The sequence below is a fragment of the Capsicum annuum genome, chromosome 6 (genome assembly GCF_002878395.1).
Source record: "Capsicum annuum cultivar UCD-10X-F1 chromosome 6, UCD10Xv1.1, whole genome shotgun sequence".
Taxonomy (NCBI): domain Eukaryota; kingdom Viridiplantae; phylum Streptophyta; class Magnoliopsida; order Solanales; family Solanaceae; genus Capsicum; species Capsicum annuum.
The window spans coordinates 4,779,029-4,797,354 of record NC_061116.1 but is presented as its reverse complement, the minus strand read 5'-3'; the positions used below and the strand labels follow the sequence as shown (position 1 = coordinate 4,797,354).

The window sequence follows — 18,326 nt, the reverse complement described above, 5'->3', positions numbered from 1 at the left end:
CTGCCAGTACAGGGTGTGATCCTTAGAAGTAGTCCTTGCATTCCAGAACAACGTACCCAGCGTAGGTTGAGACATCAACGTGCCAGTTAAGGGTTTATAAGGTGTTTTACCTGCCAGTTGAGGGTACCACCATTCTTATTCAAAACACCTACTAGATGAGGGTAACTCAGCAACTTGTCCTTACCCATGGCACGGTACTGACACCCTTCTAACTGGGGTTACAGGTTGGACCCCAGTTATCTTATTTGGGATATGTCAGTTAAATGATTACCCCTACAGTTTCAGTTTCAGATTCAGAATCAGTTCAGTTTTATAGAATCAAGATTGTCATACATAGTCACCCAACTCAGTATAGAACTCAGTTCAGTTCTACAGAATTAGGACTATTAGAAACAATCACTCAGTTAACAGTAATACAATTATCAGTAAACTCAAATATCAGTCATTCAGTTATCAAAACTCAGTACCTATAATGCCCCAAAACTGGGTCCTGAGATGTCACACGATTCTTAAGGCTACAAGTAGCCCCAAGCTAACCCTTTGAGCCTGCTACTTCATATACTTACTTACTTAGAGGTAGAATGCATGAACTTTAACATAGCAATATCAAATGGTAAGAAAATATTAATAAAAAACTTGGTTTGAACAAACTGCAACTCAAAGGAAACCTCAAAATACTGGTAATCTGATGACTAGTCTGAAAAACCTCTACTACTCCAAACTAGAGAGCCGTTGGGATAGGTCCTCAACTGACTCATACTTAACTGACAAGAATTAAACAGCTACTAAATAAAACTAGAAGTCTGAGAATAACTAGTCCCCGAAACATGAGGACTCACCATGGCTGATATGTAGATAGGAATGCTAGAAAGGATCACTGATGATGCTGAGACTGAGCACCTGAACCTACATTACAAGAATATGGAACACAGACAAAATATGTGGGTCAGTACTTTGGGAATGTACTGAGCATATGGGGGAGTGTACAATTAAAATAACCAATATCATAAGCTTCTATAGAAAACCTACATGGTGTAAAACATACTCACATAGCTTGAAATAAATATATGCCACAAGACTCATAAATCATCATGCTTTTACTTAAAATCTCAAATTATCATGACACTTGAAATTATTAAGACCCTAGCTTTCCAAAACACTTATACTTTCAAAACTTTGTAACTTTAAGACTAAAACTCTTTGAAACTTGGGAGACTTTAGGACTTAGAGAACTTTAGGAACTTAGGGAGTTTCTCTTAACCGACATAAACCATGTGAGCTACATAGAGTCCAACGTCTTACCCACGTTGGGGAGAGCTGTTCTATCCTGCCATCGAATAAAACCTTAACTTTAGTGATCACTATCTTAACCCACTTGGGTATATCAACAACCTATGGGGGCACGTAGTTCTGTGGCATGAGACCTCGGAATCAAGCCCAACTCAGTGCTAAATACTACTCCCTTACTTAGCTCAGAACTTTAGAAAATCCACCTTAAAACCATTCAACAATATATATATACATATATATATATATATATAATGGGAACCAAAATTCATCCCCTTTACTTCAAACTCAAGAATGTGGATTTCTATCTTAACTTACAATAAAAACTCACTTCTTGATATTCTTTAAAAATCGGTAACATCTCATTCTCAAACTCATGCCTTAACCATAAGGTTCAATTCACAACAATGGGACTTGAAATTCTCAAAACATGATATAGACGTTGAATTATGCAACTTAAACCATAAATTGACAATTTAAACCATTAATATGCATAATAATATTACAACTCAAAGCTTGGGTAAGACATAGTTTCATAAAAACTCACAATATAATAACATGGTAGGAATTCTCAATGAATTTATGAAATACTTTATGAAAATATGTAACTTTTGGGCACAAGAACAAAAGGGTGTTCTTGTTCAAAACCACATACCTTAAACTTGGAGCTTTTGGATGACTTCAAAATTTTTGAAAGGTTATTCACGAACTATTGGGTGTCCCTCATAGCCCTCTTAATAGGGAATTCAAATATGCAAGAATTATTGAATTCTCACGGTTGAATCTCTAGATAATTGGGTTTTTATGTTGAAACCCTAACCTTGTGGTTGAAGGTGTGCAGAGAATTTTGAGATGTTTAACTAAAGAGAATATAAGAAAATACCTTCTCTGAGGGTTATAAGTCGTGGGAAGTGCAGGAAAAAGACCAAAATACCCTTACTAAACCGCTTCCCAATTGCTAAAAATCTAAGGCTGACGACATTTGTGATAGACCGTCAGATTTGTGATAAGTCATCACAAATGTCGTCACTGAAGGGCTAGAATCTGCCTAAGGTTGACGATATTGGTGATAAGTCGTCACACTTGTGATAACTTATCACAAAATGTCGTCACTAGGGGTGGAAATCTGCCTAAGGCTGACGACATTGGTGATAACTAGTCACATATATGATAACTTATCACAAAATGTCATCACTAAAGGTGGAAATCTGCCTAAGGCTGATGACATTGGTGATAAGTTGTCACACTTGTGATAACTTATCACAAAATGTCGTCAATCAGTTTTCTAGGCTGACATGCTGGAGTAAAATGGGCATAACTTTTTGCTCCGGTATCGGATTTAGGCGAAATTGATATCATTGGAAATATAACTCAATTGTCTATCTGTTGGTGGGTAATGAGCTCAGAAATTCATAGTATAATGAGAGATATTCTCGTTTAAAGTTGACTATACCAATATCCATCTCAAGAATTCAATCGGCAAGGAATGTTTTGATTCGTCTAAAGCAATTCATATGCCGAATAAGTAACTCAAGAGTAAATATGTTCTAACTGTAACCTAACTGCCCATAAGCCCAGAAAGCATAAACAAGGAGGGAATAATCCAATCGAACCCCCATAAGCTGGGTGGATACAAACAAGGAAGAGACATTGATAAATAAACTTAAAGTGTGCTCAAATGTTATAACATACTTGGAATACCATCCGAACATAAATTCTGGACTTGAATAGAAATAGGAGAATAGTACCGCCATAAAAAATGCCACGTATCGGTGATGAATGCCGAACTTGAACTGAAACTAGTACATAAGTTTAAAGTAATGATAATTTGAGATATTAGCTCTCCTTCAGATCAAGTAAACGTAAATTCCCATGATGAACGGTCTCATCTATAAGATAAGCAGGTTACAATCACTAGGTCCATAAATAAAGTCCTTAACGGGTAAATCTCATTCTCACACAAGTTACAAGGCTAGACGATGTTTGATAACCCATCCAAATCATTCTATGTTTCATGATTTAACCTAAGGTAACAAATGAACCCATCCTAGGTATAAAGGGACTAATTTAGGTATCTAACCTAAAGAAAAGAGGGTCGATGAGGTATGCTACTAATCTCGAGAAGTCCATACTAATGCAAGCTCCTAAACCCAACTAGACTAAGGCCCTACAATTTTGTTCAGAGGTCTTTAATTAGTCAAAACTAGTACTGAGGTACCAATCGAACCCAATATGAGAGAAGACAGGATAAAATCTACCCAAAAGCTCGTTAATCGGCTACATAAACTAATAATTTCTAAAATTATCAACAAAGTTGTAAATACCTACCCAAATCTAGCATAATACAAGGTAACATCATCTAGGCGACACTAGGCTCACCAAGACGACATCGCCTAGGCTTCCAACTCTTCACTTAGGCGATGGCCTTTACAGGGCAGCCTCTAGGCAACCCATGTCACACATCTTTATCCGACTGATTATATTTGATGATAATATTTCATCGACTGATTTTTTTTATTGAATGCAGAGCATATTCGAGCGGCTTCAACAATGCCTCATATTTAGCCAGTTATCGTTCTAACTAAAGGGTGAACTACATATTCTGGGCAGCCATGAGTCAAGCCACTCATATTTCTTGTCCAATTATTATGGACATACACCTTTTTACTATATTGGTTTTTCGGGTTTTGCCCGTAGTTTTGCAATGCGAGATGTTTTGGTGCTATGACTTTCAATTCTAAAGGGTATTTTCAATATTTAATATTTTCTACAATTTTTATTAACTAGGACTTTTAGAGATATTTAATGAAGTTGGTATTTCATTTTTAAAATTTGATAAGTATTGGTACTGGGTAATTGGGGAAAGTTGGTTCTCCATGAGGAGGAATAGTATAGGTGCCACTCGCGATGGGTTTGGTTTATTACAAGTCGAGTCCGGGCTTGAGCTACCACTCCTTCTTGGGACTATGTTTTGTGATATAAAATTCTCACATATAGAAAGATATATATATGCCTTCAGGTTACTTGTAGTTGCGATCATATAGTATATCCAAAGACCATGAAGTTGGTATCTACCATGATAATCTGTAAACCGACACTTACCATAAATTAGCTTATTAGAAACTTCATAGATAGGTAAAAAGGGATTATGCATGCGTCATAAGTAATGATTTCTGATAATATCAACGAACTACACATTATTTTAATGACAAAAATGTATTAAATGTTTATGTTAGTGTAAAGGGGTAAGTAATTTTATTCATTTTTTGAGAAATAATTTTAAGGGAACAAACACTAGAAATGACTTATTTACCAATCATCAATTTCATTATAATTTTGATTAGGTTTTCTAATATTGCTAATGAAGAGGGTTGTCTTCTACGGTCGAATTAATAAATGACTTGATTTTTATATATCTTTTTTTGCCTAAATGTATCGTGCTTAAACTTTTTTCTTTGATAATCGCTTTTAATAAACAATAAGCAATCTAATAACAAAGAATAAGAATCGAAAAAACATCTAAATTTTATTATATTGGATGATAATTTTAATATTAATAATAATAATCGAATGATATTTAAAGGGAGATGTTAGCTAAAGAACAATAAGAGTTTAGCAATTGAGGTAAAAAGACGGGTCCTAATTTTTTCCTTAAACTCAAAAATATTATCACATATACATTAAAATACTTGCATTGTGCTAGAACTTTTAATCAATTGCAAATCACAACATCTTAAAACAAATAATAGTGCTAATAGTATTACTTTCTAAAAAGTCAATAATGATGTTGTAATCATCACTGTTTGAGAAACTCTTTCATGATTTCAAGGCAGGGTTTCAACACGTCATGTTTCCATTTATTATCAGCGCCTTCTTTTTCTTTTTCCTTGAAAACATTGGTGGCATCAATACGATGCAATGGCCACATTTTCTCGTCCATTAATCGCCGAATTTTCTCAAGTTGGTGTCGTACTAAGTTGCAAGTATTAACTTTAATTTCTTCAACCGCGGATTCAAGAAGCAACTTCTTTGTTGACTCTTCACATGGGCCAAACTTATTTTCTTCTCTAAAGTATTTATCCATCTCAGGGACACCAATGGATAGTCGTATTCCTCTACTGTAATCTGCGTCAGGAGAAAATATTCCCCGCACCTCATCTACTAGCCCTACTTGCAGCATAAATATTAAAGAACTATTTGAGTTATTTGAAGTCCATTTGAGTTATTTGAACAGAACTTAAATTTATAAAGAGAAAAATTAAAAAGGCATTGTAGGAAATATTTTAAAATATTACATGATTATTTCAAACATCAAGTGTTAATTTTCTAAAGAACATCTAGCAAAATAATCATGGTTCATATAAGCTAACTTGTATATTATCGTTAAAAATCACGTGTATATGAAAAAATGACAGGTCAAATATCGCATATGTGTTGTTACTTATAATTGAACCATACATATAAACTAAAGAGAAATTAAACTGACCTTTTTGTACCATATGGTCAACCCTTTTACGAAGAAAAGGGTCCAATGTAGATACGTCAACATCAATCCAAATAAAACAACTGTCGTAGTTAGATTTAAACATGAACGTAGGATCTTCCACAAGTTTTTCAATGTATGAGTTTGACCCACCAATGATGATTGGAACATATCCACGACTTATAATTTTCTCTATGTAGCAGTTGGCTTGAGCACAAAAATTCTCAGATGTAAAATCAGAAGCTGGATCGATTTCATCTTACAAATATAAAGAAAAATTTATTGTCAGTTTTGCAATTTAAATGTGTGTATATATGTATATATATCAATATTATTAAATTCACATATTTTTAATAATGGTCAAATGATATTCATTCTCACTGAAATCAAGGATTTTACTTGGTTATCTATGAAGTGGATCGATAATCTGATGTCCCAGGTTCATATCTCTAGGGAGTTTTAAAATACTAGATAATTTTGTTCCATGTATTCAAGCTTTAGTAGAAAAAACAACTGGCATATAGATCTATCAGAGGTAGCAATTTCAAGTATTTAAATTTTAAAAATATTTTTCATTTCCCACTCAGATCAGTAATCAATGTAATTAAGTTTGTCACACACCAAAATATCGAAATACTAAGATGTATTTTCTCCCTAATCCATTATAACTTTTATTAAATTATTTAAATAGCCGCTTAGTGTAAATACTCAATGCGAATTAATATTTACCTAGCAAATAGTGTGTTACACCTTGTTTTTCACTGTCAGTGATCTTGTTGGTTACAATGTCAAGTCCCTTATAAACTTGCATTTTGTCGGAGTTGATGATTTCTGCTGAAAAATAGATTGCGAGGTCAACAGAGAGACGAGATTTCCCCGTCCCTGTAGCTCCCATTATAAACACTACCTTGTTCTTGTTCAACTTTATGATATTGTTGATGGATGTATTCATTTTTCTGCACATAAATAAAAACAAATCATTTATTAGAGTAAAGTATAAGACAATATCATAAAAACTGTCAATGCACAAGGAATTTACATATTGTGAATATTAAATTAATAAGTAGAAACCTTGAAGAGGAATTATAATGGATATATTGTTGTTTTTTCTTTTTGTTGGAGAAACCTTGCTTGATATAGGTTAAGCTATGTAAAATATATTTTTCTTGAATGTGGTTAAGAAAGAAAGGATGTTGTGATTTTATAGGAAAATATGATTATGGACTTATTCATTGATATTCCTAATTAGGATAAATTGATATCTTTTAGGATAAGAGTAATCTTTCTTTCTAATCATATTTTGATTCTATGAAGTGGATATAATCAAATACAGTCAAAGATAAATCAATTCTAATTAAAAAAAGGTAATAGAATAAATACATGACCAATAAATAAATATCACTAAAAGTTACCTTAAACTTCATTAGATACCAGAGTAAATGGCAACTGATAATTTTAACAACTATTGTATTTGAACCAGTAACTCCCTCCATATGAAAGAAGTACTCTAATCATTCTATTAAGTACATAACTTATAATCCCAAAGAGAACATAATAAAACTCCTCATGTCGATGGATTGTAACTATCATATTATATATAAGCACAACTAATCAAATGTTTGACGATTGTGGATAAATCACTAATCCTTTAGCATAATTGAAGATAAGTGTTTATTTTCCATAAAAATAATATTGGCTATACGTTATAATTAATGTAGGTCTATTAATGGAGAAATACCATGATTGTGTTAGCATAGTAGCATAAGGAAGTTGGTGATCTAATAGTTTTATTTTATTTCTAATAATGTGCTATACATCTAAAAAGTCTTTAAAAAAATAAAATTTTATCTATATATATCTATACAGTCGTGTTTCACTACTCAAATTCATAAAAAGTAAAAAAAAACTAATCACACCCCATGATCGCCAAGCCAATACATATCATATATCATAATAATATGAATGAATAAGCAGAACGAATAATTTAAGATCAATAAAAGTCAAAAATTATGTCTTTTATTGGAACTCAAAGCAACAAACTGTGAATTATTACAAAGTGAAGTATGAGCACCAAATACCACACATACACCCCCAAAAGAAAATTTAGCAAGAGTAGTGTCAGTGCACCACACGTTTATGTAGGAATCACTGTTTGACCAAGATTAGTTCATACAACACCATATATATAGTCAAAAAAATAAGCAAAAAAATTATGAAATAAATTTACATCATGAACATTTCATCACCTATATTATGCTTTCTCAATAATTTAAAGATTTACACACTTACAAATAAGTTTAATAATCACCAAGACCACCAACAAAACCACCAATGCCACCAATACCTGCTCCAAGACCACTAAGAATGCCAACACCGACACCAATGCCACCAATACCAACACCAAGACTACTGACACCACCACCAAGACAACCAAAACCGATATCAAAAACAATAGCCACCGACAACACAACAAACACCATCCAACATTGCGATAAAAAAAATATGATTTTCTCAGGTTCCTGTGTTTTTAGCATCAAAACTCAAAATTGTTAACACATTCTCAAAGGTACTACAACTAAAAGTCTTATTTTTTATCATTAACTAAAAGGCCCTAATTTTAAGAACAAAGAACAAATGTAGAACTCTTATCGAACTTTGTTACCTATGAAGACAGAGAAAACGACGGATACAAGCGAGAATAAATTCAAAAATAACAACTATGTAGTCGAAAATAGGAAGAAAATTGATCTGTTTTGAAGGGTTGGGCAATATGTTGAGTAGTTGTTGTCTGTATTGAGAGAAAGAAAAGAGTAAGAACTCGAGATTTAAAATGATGAAATATTTTTTCCGTAAATGGATGATTTGTATTTTTGTAAAAGAATGACAAGTTTTGAAATAGTTAATTTGGTTTGAATTAATCTTAATTATTTTTTAAATAAAAGATATAATTTTTATTTGTATCATCATAATAACATGTATTAAGTCCAACTGGGACACTGTTCAATTTACGTATTAGCTTAACTATAAGTTAATATGAATTATTTTTAACTCAGAGTGATCGATCGATGACTTGGATTGGGAGGAACGCAATACTAATATCATGCAATTGCAAAGAAAAAATAGATTTTGTAGTTGACCCTATGTACTCATCCCTAATTATAGATAAATCAATTTAGGTATTAGATTAACATTAAGTTAATATAAATTGTTTCAACTCAGAGTGATCGATCGGCAACTCGGGTCGGGAGAAACACAATACCAACATCATGCAATTACAAAGACTCAATTGAAGTTGTATTTAACCCTATGTACTCATCCTTAGTTCTAGATAAATAAATTTAGGTATTATCTTAACATTAAGTTAATATGAATTATTTCAACTTAGGATGATCGATCGATGACTTGGGTTGAGAAGAACGCAATAACAATATCATGAAATTACAAAGACTCAATTAAAGTTGTAGTTGATCATATGTACTCATCCATAGTTCTAGCTAAAACAATTTAGTTATTATATTAATATTAAGTTAATGAATTATTTAAATCAGAGTGATCGATCGACGACTCGGATTGGGAGAAATACAATACCAACATCATGCAATTACAAAGACTCAATTGAAGTTGTAGTTAACCCTATGTACTCATCCCTATTTATAGCTAAATCAATTTAAGTATTAGCTTAACATTAAGTTAATATGAATCATTTCAACTCATAGTGATCGATCAACGACTCGGGGCTGGAGGAACGCAATACCAACATCATGCAATTGCAAAGATTTAATTGAAGTTGTAGTTGATCCTATGTACTTATCCCTAGTTATAGCAAAATAAATTTAGGAATTAGATTAACATTAATTTAATATGTATCATTTCAACTTAGAGTGATTAATCAGCGACTTGGGTTGGGAGGGACGCAATACCATTATCATGCAATTGCAAGGACTCAATTGAAGTTGTAGTTGACCCTATGTACTTATTCCTAGTTTTAACTACATCAATTTAGGTATTATCTTAACATTAAGTTAATATGAATCATTTCAACTCAGTGTGATCAATCGATGACTCGAGTCTGGAGGAATGCAATATCAACATCATCCAATTGCAAAGATTCAATTGAAGTTGTAGTTGACCCTATGTACTAACACCTAGTTCTAGCTAAATCAATTACAAAGAAATTTGTTGCAATAGATGACTAAGTTATTGGAAATTTTCAAATAGATATTGAGATCTGTTGTAATATATTACCTATCTGATTTAATTATCAAATAGACATTGGCATTTGTTGACAGGTGACTGAGTTGTTGAAAATTTTTAAATAGATATTATTATTTGTTGCAACATATGACATATCTGATTTAATTATCAATTAGACATTTGAATTTATTGTGACAGATGACTGAGCTGTTGAAAATTTTTAAATAGATATTGATATCTATTGCAACAGATGACATATCTGTTTGAAAATCTTTTTAAAAAAAAATTAAAGCAATTTTCTATTCGAAAGAAGAAAGATAAAATAGTACTACTAAGGCTGTAAAAAATATTTCTTGGATAACTCAAAAATATCCTCGTTGAGTAGTCTTATCTTTTCTTTTCAATGTCACCCGTCTTCCTCGTGCCCCTCAAGTTATTAATGAATATTTAAACCCATGTATAGAATTATCTCTTCTTCAGCCCTAAATTTATTCATCTCTCTTCTTTTTTCTCTCTCCTCTTTAGGGTTATCACATTCGTCTCCTTTTTCCTCTCCTGTTTCTCATAAGGATCCTTTCAGATCTAAACTGATTCATATCTTTCCTTGAATAAAATTGTTGTCTTGATCCCCTTGCTTTTGACATTGCAGGTATGATTCACTATTGCTTTTTTATTTTATCTTCTTCTTTGCAAGTTATTTAAATTAGTTATTTACATCTGTTTTTATTTAATTACCCTTTTTCCATATCATATTTATTTAAAAAATTTTAAAGGAAAGGTTACTTTTAAGTCTTAAATGAACGAACCGTTGCTTTTATTAAAATATGTAAAAAAAAAAGTTACCTGTTGGGAGAAGTTTAAAAGCCTTGTTGGTAGTATCATTTTTTCAGGTATTTTGTTTATTTCTTTGTTGTTGCTTCTATTATTGATGTTAGTGGTGGGTATGATTATACGCCTGAAGGTGCAGTAGAAAAATACCTATGAGGGAAAAGGAGAGTTGATGAAAAACTATATTATCTTAGAGATAATTAAAAAGAAAACATAGGATAGGAGGGGAGGTCATAGAGTATTTGGCCGTTGAAATTAACTTTGAACATGAGAAATATGAATCAAGTGCAAATATGAAAGTGTATCCAGTAATGAAAAATCCATCTACTGTTTATCTCAAAGAAAAATGTTGCAGTGGTCACTTTGCTAGGGAGTTGCAACTAGATAGCGCGGTCGGAATGATCACCTACACAGAATATAGTAGAACACTAAGAAAAAAGGTTTTTGGGCATCAAGGGTTAAAATAATGTACAGTAAATCAAGAAAACTTACGCCAAGAATAGCTGAAGTTAAAATAAGGAATCTAAGCGATGGCAGCAATTTCTTAACTCTAAATTTAATCCCATGTCTTTTTGTTTATGGTTATGATTAGGTCAACTGCTATTGACCTGATTGGAACCATAAACAAGATTAAAAGGCAGATTGAGAATCATTACTTCCTTAGTAATATGGATATAATTGATTGTGTTTTCTTGCCTTAGCCTGATTTCAACATATCTTGGAGAAGATCAAATACTTCTTGTAGTATATAAATACTGATAATTTTCAAGCTTGTTGGTTCAGTGTTCAAGCTTGTCGTTGCCGTAGTTAATAGTAATATAGAGTTCTTGGCCTTTTGTAATCTCATCAATGAGGAACACTTCATTCAAAGTTGTGGAATTATAAAAGACCTTTAGAAGGCTTCCAGAACACTTTCTTCTGAAGGCCTAAATGACACATGTAGTGCGAGGCTTCGAAGGCCTTCTCAAAGTCCAATGCATACTTAAAGTTAAGTCCAATCACTATTGGATATCTGCAATAACACCAAAATCTGATCCTTTCTCAAAACTTAACACGCATAAACACAAGCAACAACCTTCAATAATTTGTAATAAGGTATCTGTAACGCCCCAATTTTCTAAAACCAGAACGCCACACGGTAATCATGATCCTGTGGGACTACGAGCTAACCCTTTTCTGATATCTGTACCTAAGAACTGCATAATATAATTTAATAAATGCGGAAAGCTGTTGAAAACTTACCTTAAGGTTCTAAACGTCTAAAATACTCAAAACTAAAAACTAAATACTGATACATCTGTCTGAAAAAACCTCTAACTATCTGAATTATGGAGTTGATGGTATATTTTCCCAACTAACTCCATCTACTGAAAATAATCTGAATCTAATGAAATGGTAAAAATAACGATCATCCTCAAATAAAAAAGACTCACTGCTACATCTACTACTGCTGACTAGATTTGGACTGCTAAGGGTGCTCTAGGGCTCGTTCTTTTGAACCTATGGCATCAAATAAAACACCATAGTGCAAATGCGCTAGTACGAGAATGTACTGAGTATGAAGATGAGGTAAGTCTAAATGCAAGGGCTTATGTATCAACTACACTGACTGAATACTATGAATATGCTGAATGAGGACACATGCATGAATGCATAAATCATAACTAAATTTCACGGTAACACTGAATACTTGAACTTCTTATAACTGAGCTGATTACTGCTGAGCTCTGGATTTACTAGTCACTGGATACTAACTTACTGATGATTGAGTCTTCTATTACTGATATCTATAACTGAGTCTTGAGCTTGCTAATATCAACTGAATAAAACTGAGATCAAACCTATCTAGCAGATGATCTTTAAATCTATTAATACTGATAAGGAATGATTAAATCTGAGTTTGAGATCAGGCCTATCTAATGGGTGATCTCTAAATCTTGTTAGTACTGATGCTGATTAACTTTATGTGAGACTAGGCCTATCTAGCAGGTGGTCTATGAATCTATGGAACTTTATGAGTTCCTTACTAAATGTGTGACCATATCTGACGGTCCTAAATCTGAAGACTTTCTGAGGTCTTGACTGAGATTAAATCTGAAGCTAAAACTGTAACTGTGGGAGTTTTCACTTAACCGACATGCCTCAAATCTGAACAAGTGGAGTCCAACCTGTAACCCCAGCTGGAAGGATATCAGTACCGTGCCATGGGTAGAGAATTCTGCTATGGTCAAGCCTCTCTAACGGGTGACCCTGAACAAGAAGTCAAGCCTAAGGCAATATAATAGTCAAGTCAAGCCTTAATCTAATGGGTGACTCCTAGTCCTGCGCTGGCTATGCATTTCTGGAGTACAGGGATATCTACTAACGACTCTACCTCTCTAAAGGAGAAGCTATCATCCCTACACTTGCTCGATACTAGTTCCTACTCCCAACTGAAAGACTCTAAGCTGATTCTTAACTAAACTTAAACTGAGCTGAATCTATTATTATTCATATTTCTAGACTGATCTGACTGAGTTTACTTGGTTTTATTATCTGATGGAATACTACTAAATATATTATCTAACTGAATGATACTAAGTTCTGAATTGATTTCTTGAATGCTACAGAGATCTGAGATGAGTACTGAATGAAGATGGAATGCTAACGATACTTAGATTACTGAGATTTCTTAAGTTCTATAACTGTCTGAAAGTTTTGGACTCTGTAACTGACTGAGTTCTACTGATCATAGCACGACTAAAATTATCTTGAGACCGACTCGGCTCTAGGCACGTAGCTATATTTTTTGGGTACAAGTACCCCCAGGACTCGATAGAAGGAAACTGACAAGACATGACTCCTCGAATTCATGACCAATATCAACATCATAATAATAGATTCACCATTCACTCAATAAAACATCTCTTCAAGGACTTGGAAATACTAATATGTATATACATAGGGAATACAACAACATTTCATAAATCATCCCACAAGATCTTGCATTAAAAAAATAACATGCATTCAAGTGTAAAGTGTAATACCCTGAATTTCTTCCTAGCTAATTTCGTCCCATGAATGCCTAGTATTAGATTCTAAAGTGAATGATGATTATTCCATGAGGAATTTTCAAGATTTTTAGTTTTTTTCATGTGGTAAATTCAATAAGCTTTCCATAGATATAAAATTCGCCCAAATCCGACACCCGGGCGAAGAGTTGAAGCCTTTTTAGTGAAACAGTGTATCACCTAAGCCTCCAGCACGTCGCGGAGATAGCTCAAATGGAAATTGTCAATTTCCAGTGTTGCTCCGTGATAGTGGCACATCGACCCAAACTTCCAGGTCACAAACAAGGTGGCAACGTGATAGCTCCGCATCGTGCCACCATGCAAATTCCTATTTGTCATTTTCCAGTGACTTGGGGCGATAGTAGAGCGTCGCGCCAAGGATGAAAATCAGGAAATTTTCTCAAAAATTAAAGACGTGTCCTAGGGTTAAAAGGGTCAATTTCCCCACCCTATATACGCCTTATAACATGATATTTGGCCATAATTCAGCAACTTATACTCAATTACTCTCAAAAACTCTTAAGAACAAGCCCTAGGGTTTTTATAGAAGGTTCAATTCCAAAGGAATTCATCATCAAATTTAAAGAATCTCTCCATCAATCTTCATGAAATCATGATGGTTGTTATTTATGTTTCAAGATGGTATCTTGATGACTTTCCATGAAGTATGTGAGTTTGTTGATTGAAAACCTATGAGTTTGGGTAGTTTTAGATTCTTAAATTGATGATTTCACCTATGCTATAAAGTGTGCATGTAAGGAGTTTGATAAAATGCCTAGAATGATAAAATTATATACCTTATGACTCAATAGTATCTAAATGACAAGTCTATGATAACCCTTATGATGTAATAAAATTTTCATGCTCTTGTTGTGTATTGACTGTTGTGTTATGCAACATTCATGATATTGAAATCATGCAAGTATGTACATGTTATATGCATTCCCTTCCATGATCAAGACTATGATAACCATGTGAAGCATGAAATTCCTTATTTATGGCATTATGAATTATGAACTTTATTCCTATGATCAAGAAGTATTTTGGATTGTTGATGTTGGTTATGTATTAAGAATGTCATGCCTTGTCAGTTTCCTTCTATCGAGTCCTGGGGGTACTTGTACCTAAAAAAAAATAGTTGTGTGCCTAGAGCCATGTCATGTTTTCATGATACTCTCAGTCAAGCCATGTTCCACAAAAGTCAGTCAGTCATGTGACTCAGGAAATCTCAGAAATCTCATGAATTCAGTACTCAGTAAGATCAGTAATCTCATGAACTCAGTCAGTTATCAGATATTAATAGTATTCCATTAGTCAATAGAATTCAGTAAAATCATTCCATGTACAATCAGTCAATCACGTTCAATCTCTTCAGATGGAAGTAGAAATTAGCACCGAGTGAACCCAAGGATGGGAACACACATTGTCAGATGAGGGTGTGATTCTTAGCATCCATCCTTGTGTTCCAGAACTATATAGCCAGCATAGGTTGAGACATCAACACTGTCAGATGAGGGTTGATTAGGTGGATAAGCACTGTTATATAAGGGGCCAACCATTCTCTTTTGGGGACACTGTCAGATGAGGGTACCCACAATTGTTCTTACCAGTGGCGCGATATTGACACCCTTCCAATCAAGGCATAGATTAGACCCCATCTCAGCTGTTCTAGCACATTTAAGGCATGTCGGTTAAATAACTATTCCCACAGTTTCAGTATCAGTCTCAGTAAAAGAACTCAGATAGTTCTTCAGATTTTAGGACTGTCAGATACAGTTAACTTAGTCACAGTATGAAACTCAGATAGTTCCATCAAATTTAGGACTGTCAGACACAGTCACTCATGTTATCAATTATTTTAGTTATCAGAACTCCAGCATTAGTTATGCTAGATATCAGTAAATTCATATCATCAGTATATAAATTCAGTTATCATGTTCTCATGATCTCAGTTACTATGTATTCATGTGTGCACTCTCACGTTTATAGTAGTCAGTCATGTATTATCATTCATGTATGTAAACCCTATGTATTCAGCCTACCTCACTCGTATACTCAGTACAATATTTTGTACTGACGCATTTGCGCTATGGTGTTTTTCTTTTATGTTACACCATAGGTTCATAGACACGACTCCCAGATCAGCAACAAAAGTAGCATTCCAGGGTTCAGAGTTTTAGCAGTGAGTCCTCATTCTCTGAGGATGGGATCTTAGTTTATCATATCAGTTCAATTTTCAATTGACAGAGTTAGTTGGGGACATGTCCCATCAACTCCTTAGTCAGATAGTTAGAGGCTTTCAGACGACTACAGTATTTTTCATATTTTTCAGACTTCAGTATTTGAGTTTTGTTTTGGTATCGAGATACCACTCTATATTAGACGTTATTGTTATTATTCAGTTATATTCAATATTGAACCTTACGGCCTCTCAGTGTATGTTTCCATATTTTCATGTTATATTATGCAGTGTATAGGTACAGATATCAGTCATGGGTTAGCCCGTGGTCCTTCGAGGTCATGACCACCGTGTAGCATTTTGGTTTAGATAATCGAGGCATTACAAACTTGGTATCAAAGCCTAAGGTTTAATATAGTCCTAGTAAGTCTTAAAGCCGCATCCAGTAGAGTCTTGTACATGGGTGTGTTGCACACCACATTTATGTACAGGAGTCTATGAGATGTTTTGGGAATAGTTTCCCTTCTTTTAGTATTCATGTCGTGCCTGTGAGCATAATTATAAGTCAAACTCTCAGTCTAATCCGTTTCTCCTCCTGATTTTAGAACATGCCTCCAAAGAGAAGAAACCAGTCAGCTCCTCAGCCCGAAGATCCTTTGGGCGAGCATGTTTCTCGTGCAGATTTTAGGACCACATTTACCACTCTTGCTTAATCAGTAGCTGCCCATAATGATCAGCCAATAGTTATTCCGACCAACCAAGTGGCCAACTCATCCGCATCTAGGATTTAGGACTTCACTTGAATGAATCCTCCAATATTCCTTGGGTCTAAGGTAGATGAAGACCCTTAGGAATTCATTGATCAGGTCCAAAAGGTGACAGATATTATGGGGGTGACTACTGTTGAGAGTGCTGAGTTAGACGCATACCAGTTGTAAGATATGGCTCATACTTGGTAAAAGTAGTGGAAGTCCGAAAGGGTAGATAATGCAGTTCCTATAGAATGGGAGGAGTTTATCACGGCTTTCTTATACAGATTCTATCCCTAAGAGCTGAGGGAGGTAAAGGTTTTAGAGTTCATCAAACTCAGGTAGGCCAAAATGATGGTGAAAGAGTATTCTCTCAGGTTTACTCAAATTAGCCAGATATTCCCTTTATGTGGTTGCAGAAAATCCAACTAAGATAAGTAAGTTTGCTTCAGGGGTAAATAATAGCATGGTTAACGAGTGCAGATCTGCCATGCTAAATAGTAACATAACTTTAGCTCAACTCATGACTCACGCTCAGCAGATAGAGGAGCAGAAAATTAAGCAGAGGGAAAAGCAGAATAAGAAAGCTAGGACAAGTAGCTTCAATTTTATACAGCCTAAATCAGAAGGAGGAAACCATTCACAGTTTCATCCTAAGTCATCATTTTCAGCTCCTTCTACAGCTAGTGTTCCAGTTCCTAAGTTCAGATATGGTAACAAAGATAGAGCGCCAAGCTCTAAGTCTCAGGGCAGTATCAGTAATACCTGAACTGATCCCCTATGTCAAACTTATGGTAAGAGCCACAAAGATACTTGCAGAGCTGGTAGCGATGTCTGTTTCAGTTATATAAAGCCAGGCCACAGAGTCAGAGATTGTCCCCAGTCGGGTTATCAGGGTCAGCAAAACCGTTCACAACTCAGTTCGGTCGCCTGAAGCAGCAGGGTGCCACTTTCAGTACTACTAGTGGGCAACGCTCAAATAATCTCTATGCTCTTCAAACCTGACGGGATTAGTAAAATTCTCCTGATATTGTTACTGGTATGTTACAAATCTTTCATATTCATATTTATGCTTTGCTAGATCAAGGTGTTTCCTTGTCTTTTGTTACTCCTTATATAGCAGGCAATTTCGGAGTCAGTCTCGAAATTCTAGCAGAACCCTTTTTAGTATCTACCCCAGTGGGTAAAACTATTATAGCTCAGTGGGTATACAGGAACTGCTCGATTATGATATTTTAGAAAGTCACGTCAGCAGATTTAGTTGAGTTAGAGATAACTGATTTTGACTTCATTCTTGGCATGGATTGGATTTATTCTTGCTATGCCATATTCGACTGCAAAATTAGAATACTTTAGTTTCAGATTCCGAATGAACCCATACTAGAGTGGAAGGGTAATACTTCAGCGTTCAGAGGTCAGCTTATTTCCTACCTTCAGGAAAGGAAAATGATATCTAAGGGATGTGTTTATCATCTCGTGCATATTAAGGACTCTAGTTCTGAATATCCCAATCTTAAATTAGTCCCTGTGGTTAATGGGTATTCAGATGTCTTTTA

At 34.3% G+C, this 18,326-nt stretch overlaps 1 protein-coding gene across 1 annotated transcript; it reads right to left on the bottom strand.

Annotated features, from left to right (window-relative positions):
- Positions 1–4,995: 4,995 nt before the first annotated feature.
- On the bottom strand, positions 4,996–8,250 carry LOC107874513 (adenylate isopentenyltransferase 5, chloroplastic-like). Its single transcript, XM_047413555.1, has 5 exons — positions 8,115–8,250; positions 7,998–8,016; positions 6,500–6,726; positions 5,774–6,028; positions 4,996–5,454 (listed from the first exon to the last, which is right to left on the bottom strand). The coding sequence occupies exons 1-5, from the start codon at positions 8,248–8,250 to the stop codon at positions 5,084–5,086; spliced, it is 1,008 nt and encodes a 335-aa protein (XP_047269511.1). The 3' UTR covers positions 4,996–5,083.
- Positions 8,251–18,326: the final 10,076 nt, after the last annotated feature.

Bases quoted from the DNA above. Each gene is read 5' to 3' on its own strand.
- LOC107874513 (XM_047413555.1), bottom strand. From the start codon at position 8,250: ATGGTGTTTGTTGTGTTGTCGGTGGCTATTGTTTTTGATATCGGTTTT. The intron at 6,029-6,499 runs GTAAATATTAAT...TATATTTGTAAG, and splicing joins TGTAACACACTATTTGCTAG to ATGAAATCGATCCAGCTTCT. The intron at 5,455-5,773 runs GTCAGTTTAATT...TGCTGCAAGTAG, and splicing joins TGACCATATGGTACAAAAAG to GGCTAGTAGATGAGGTGCGG.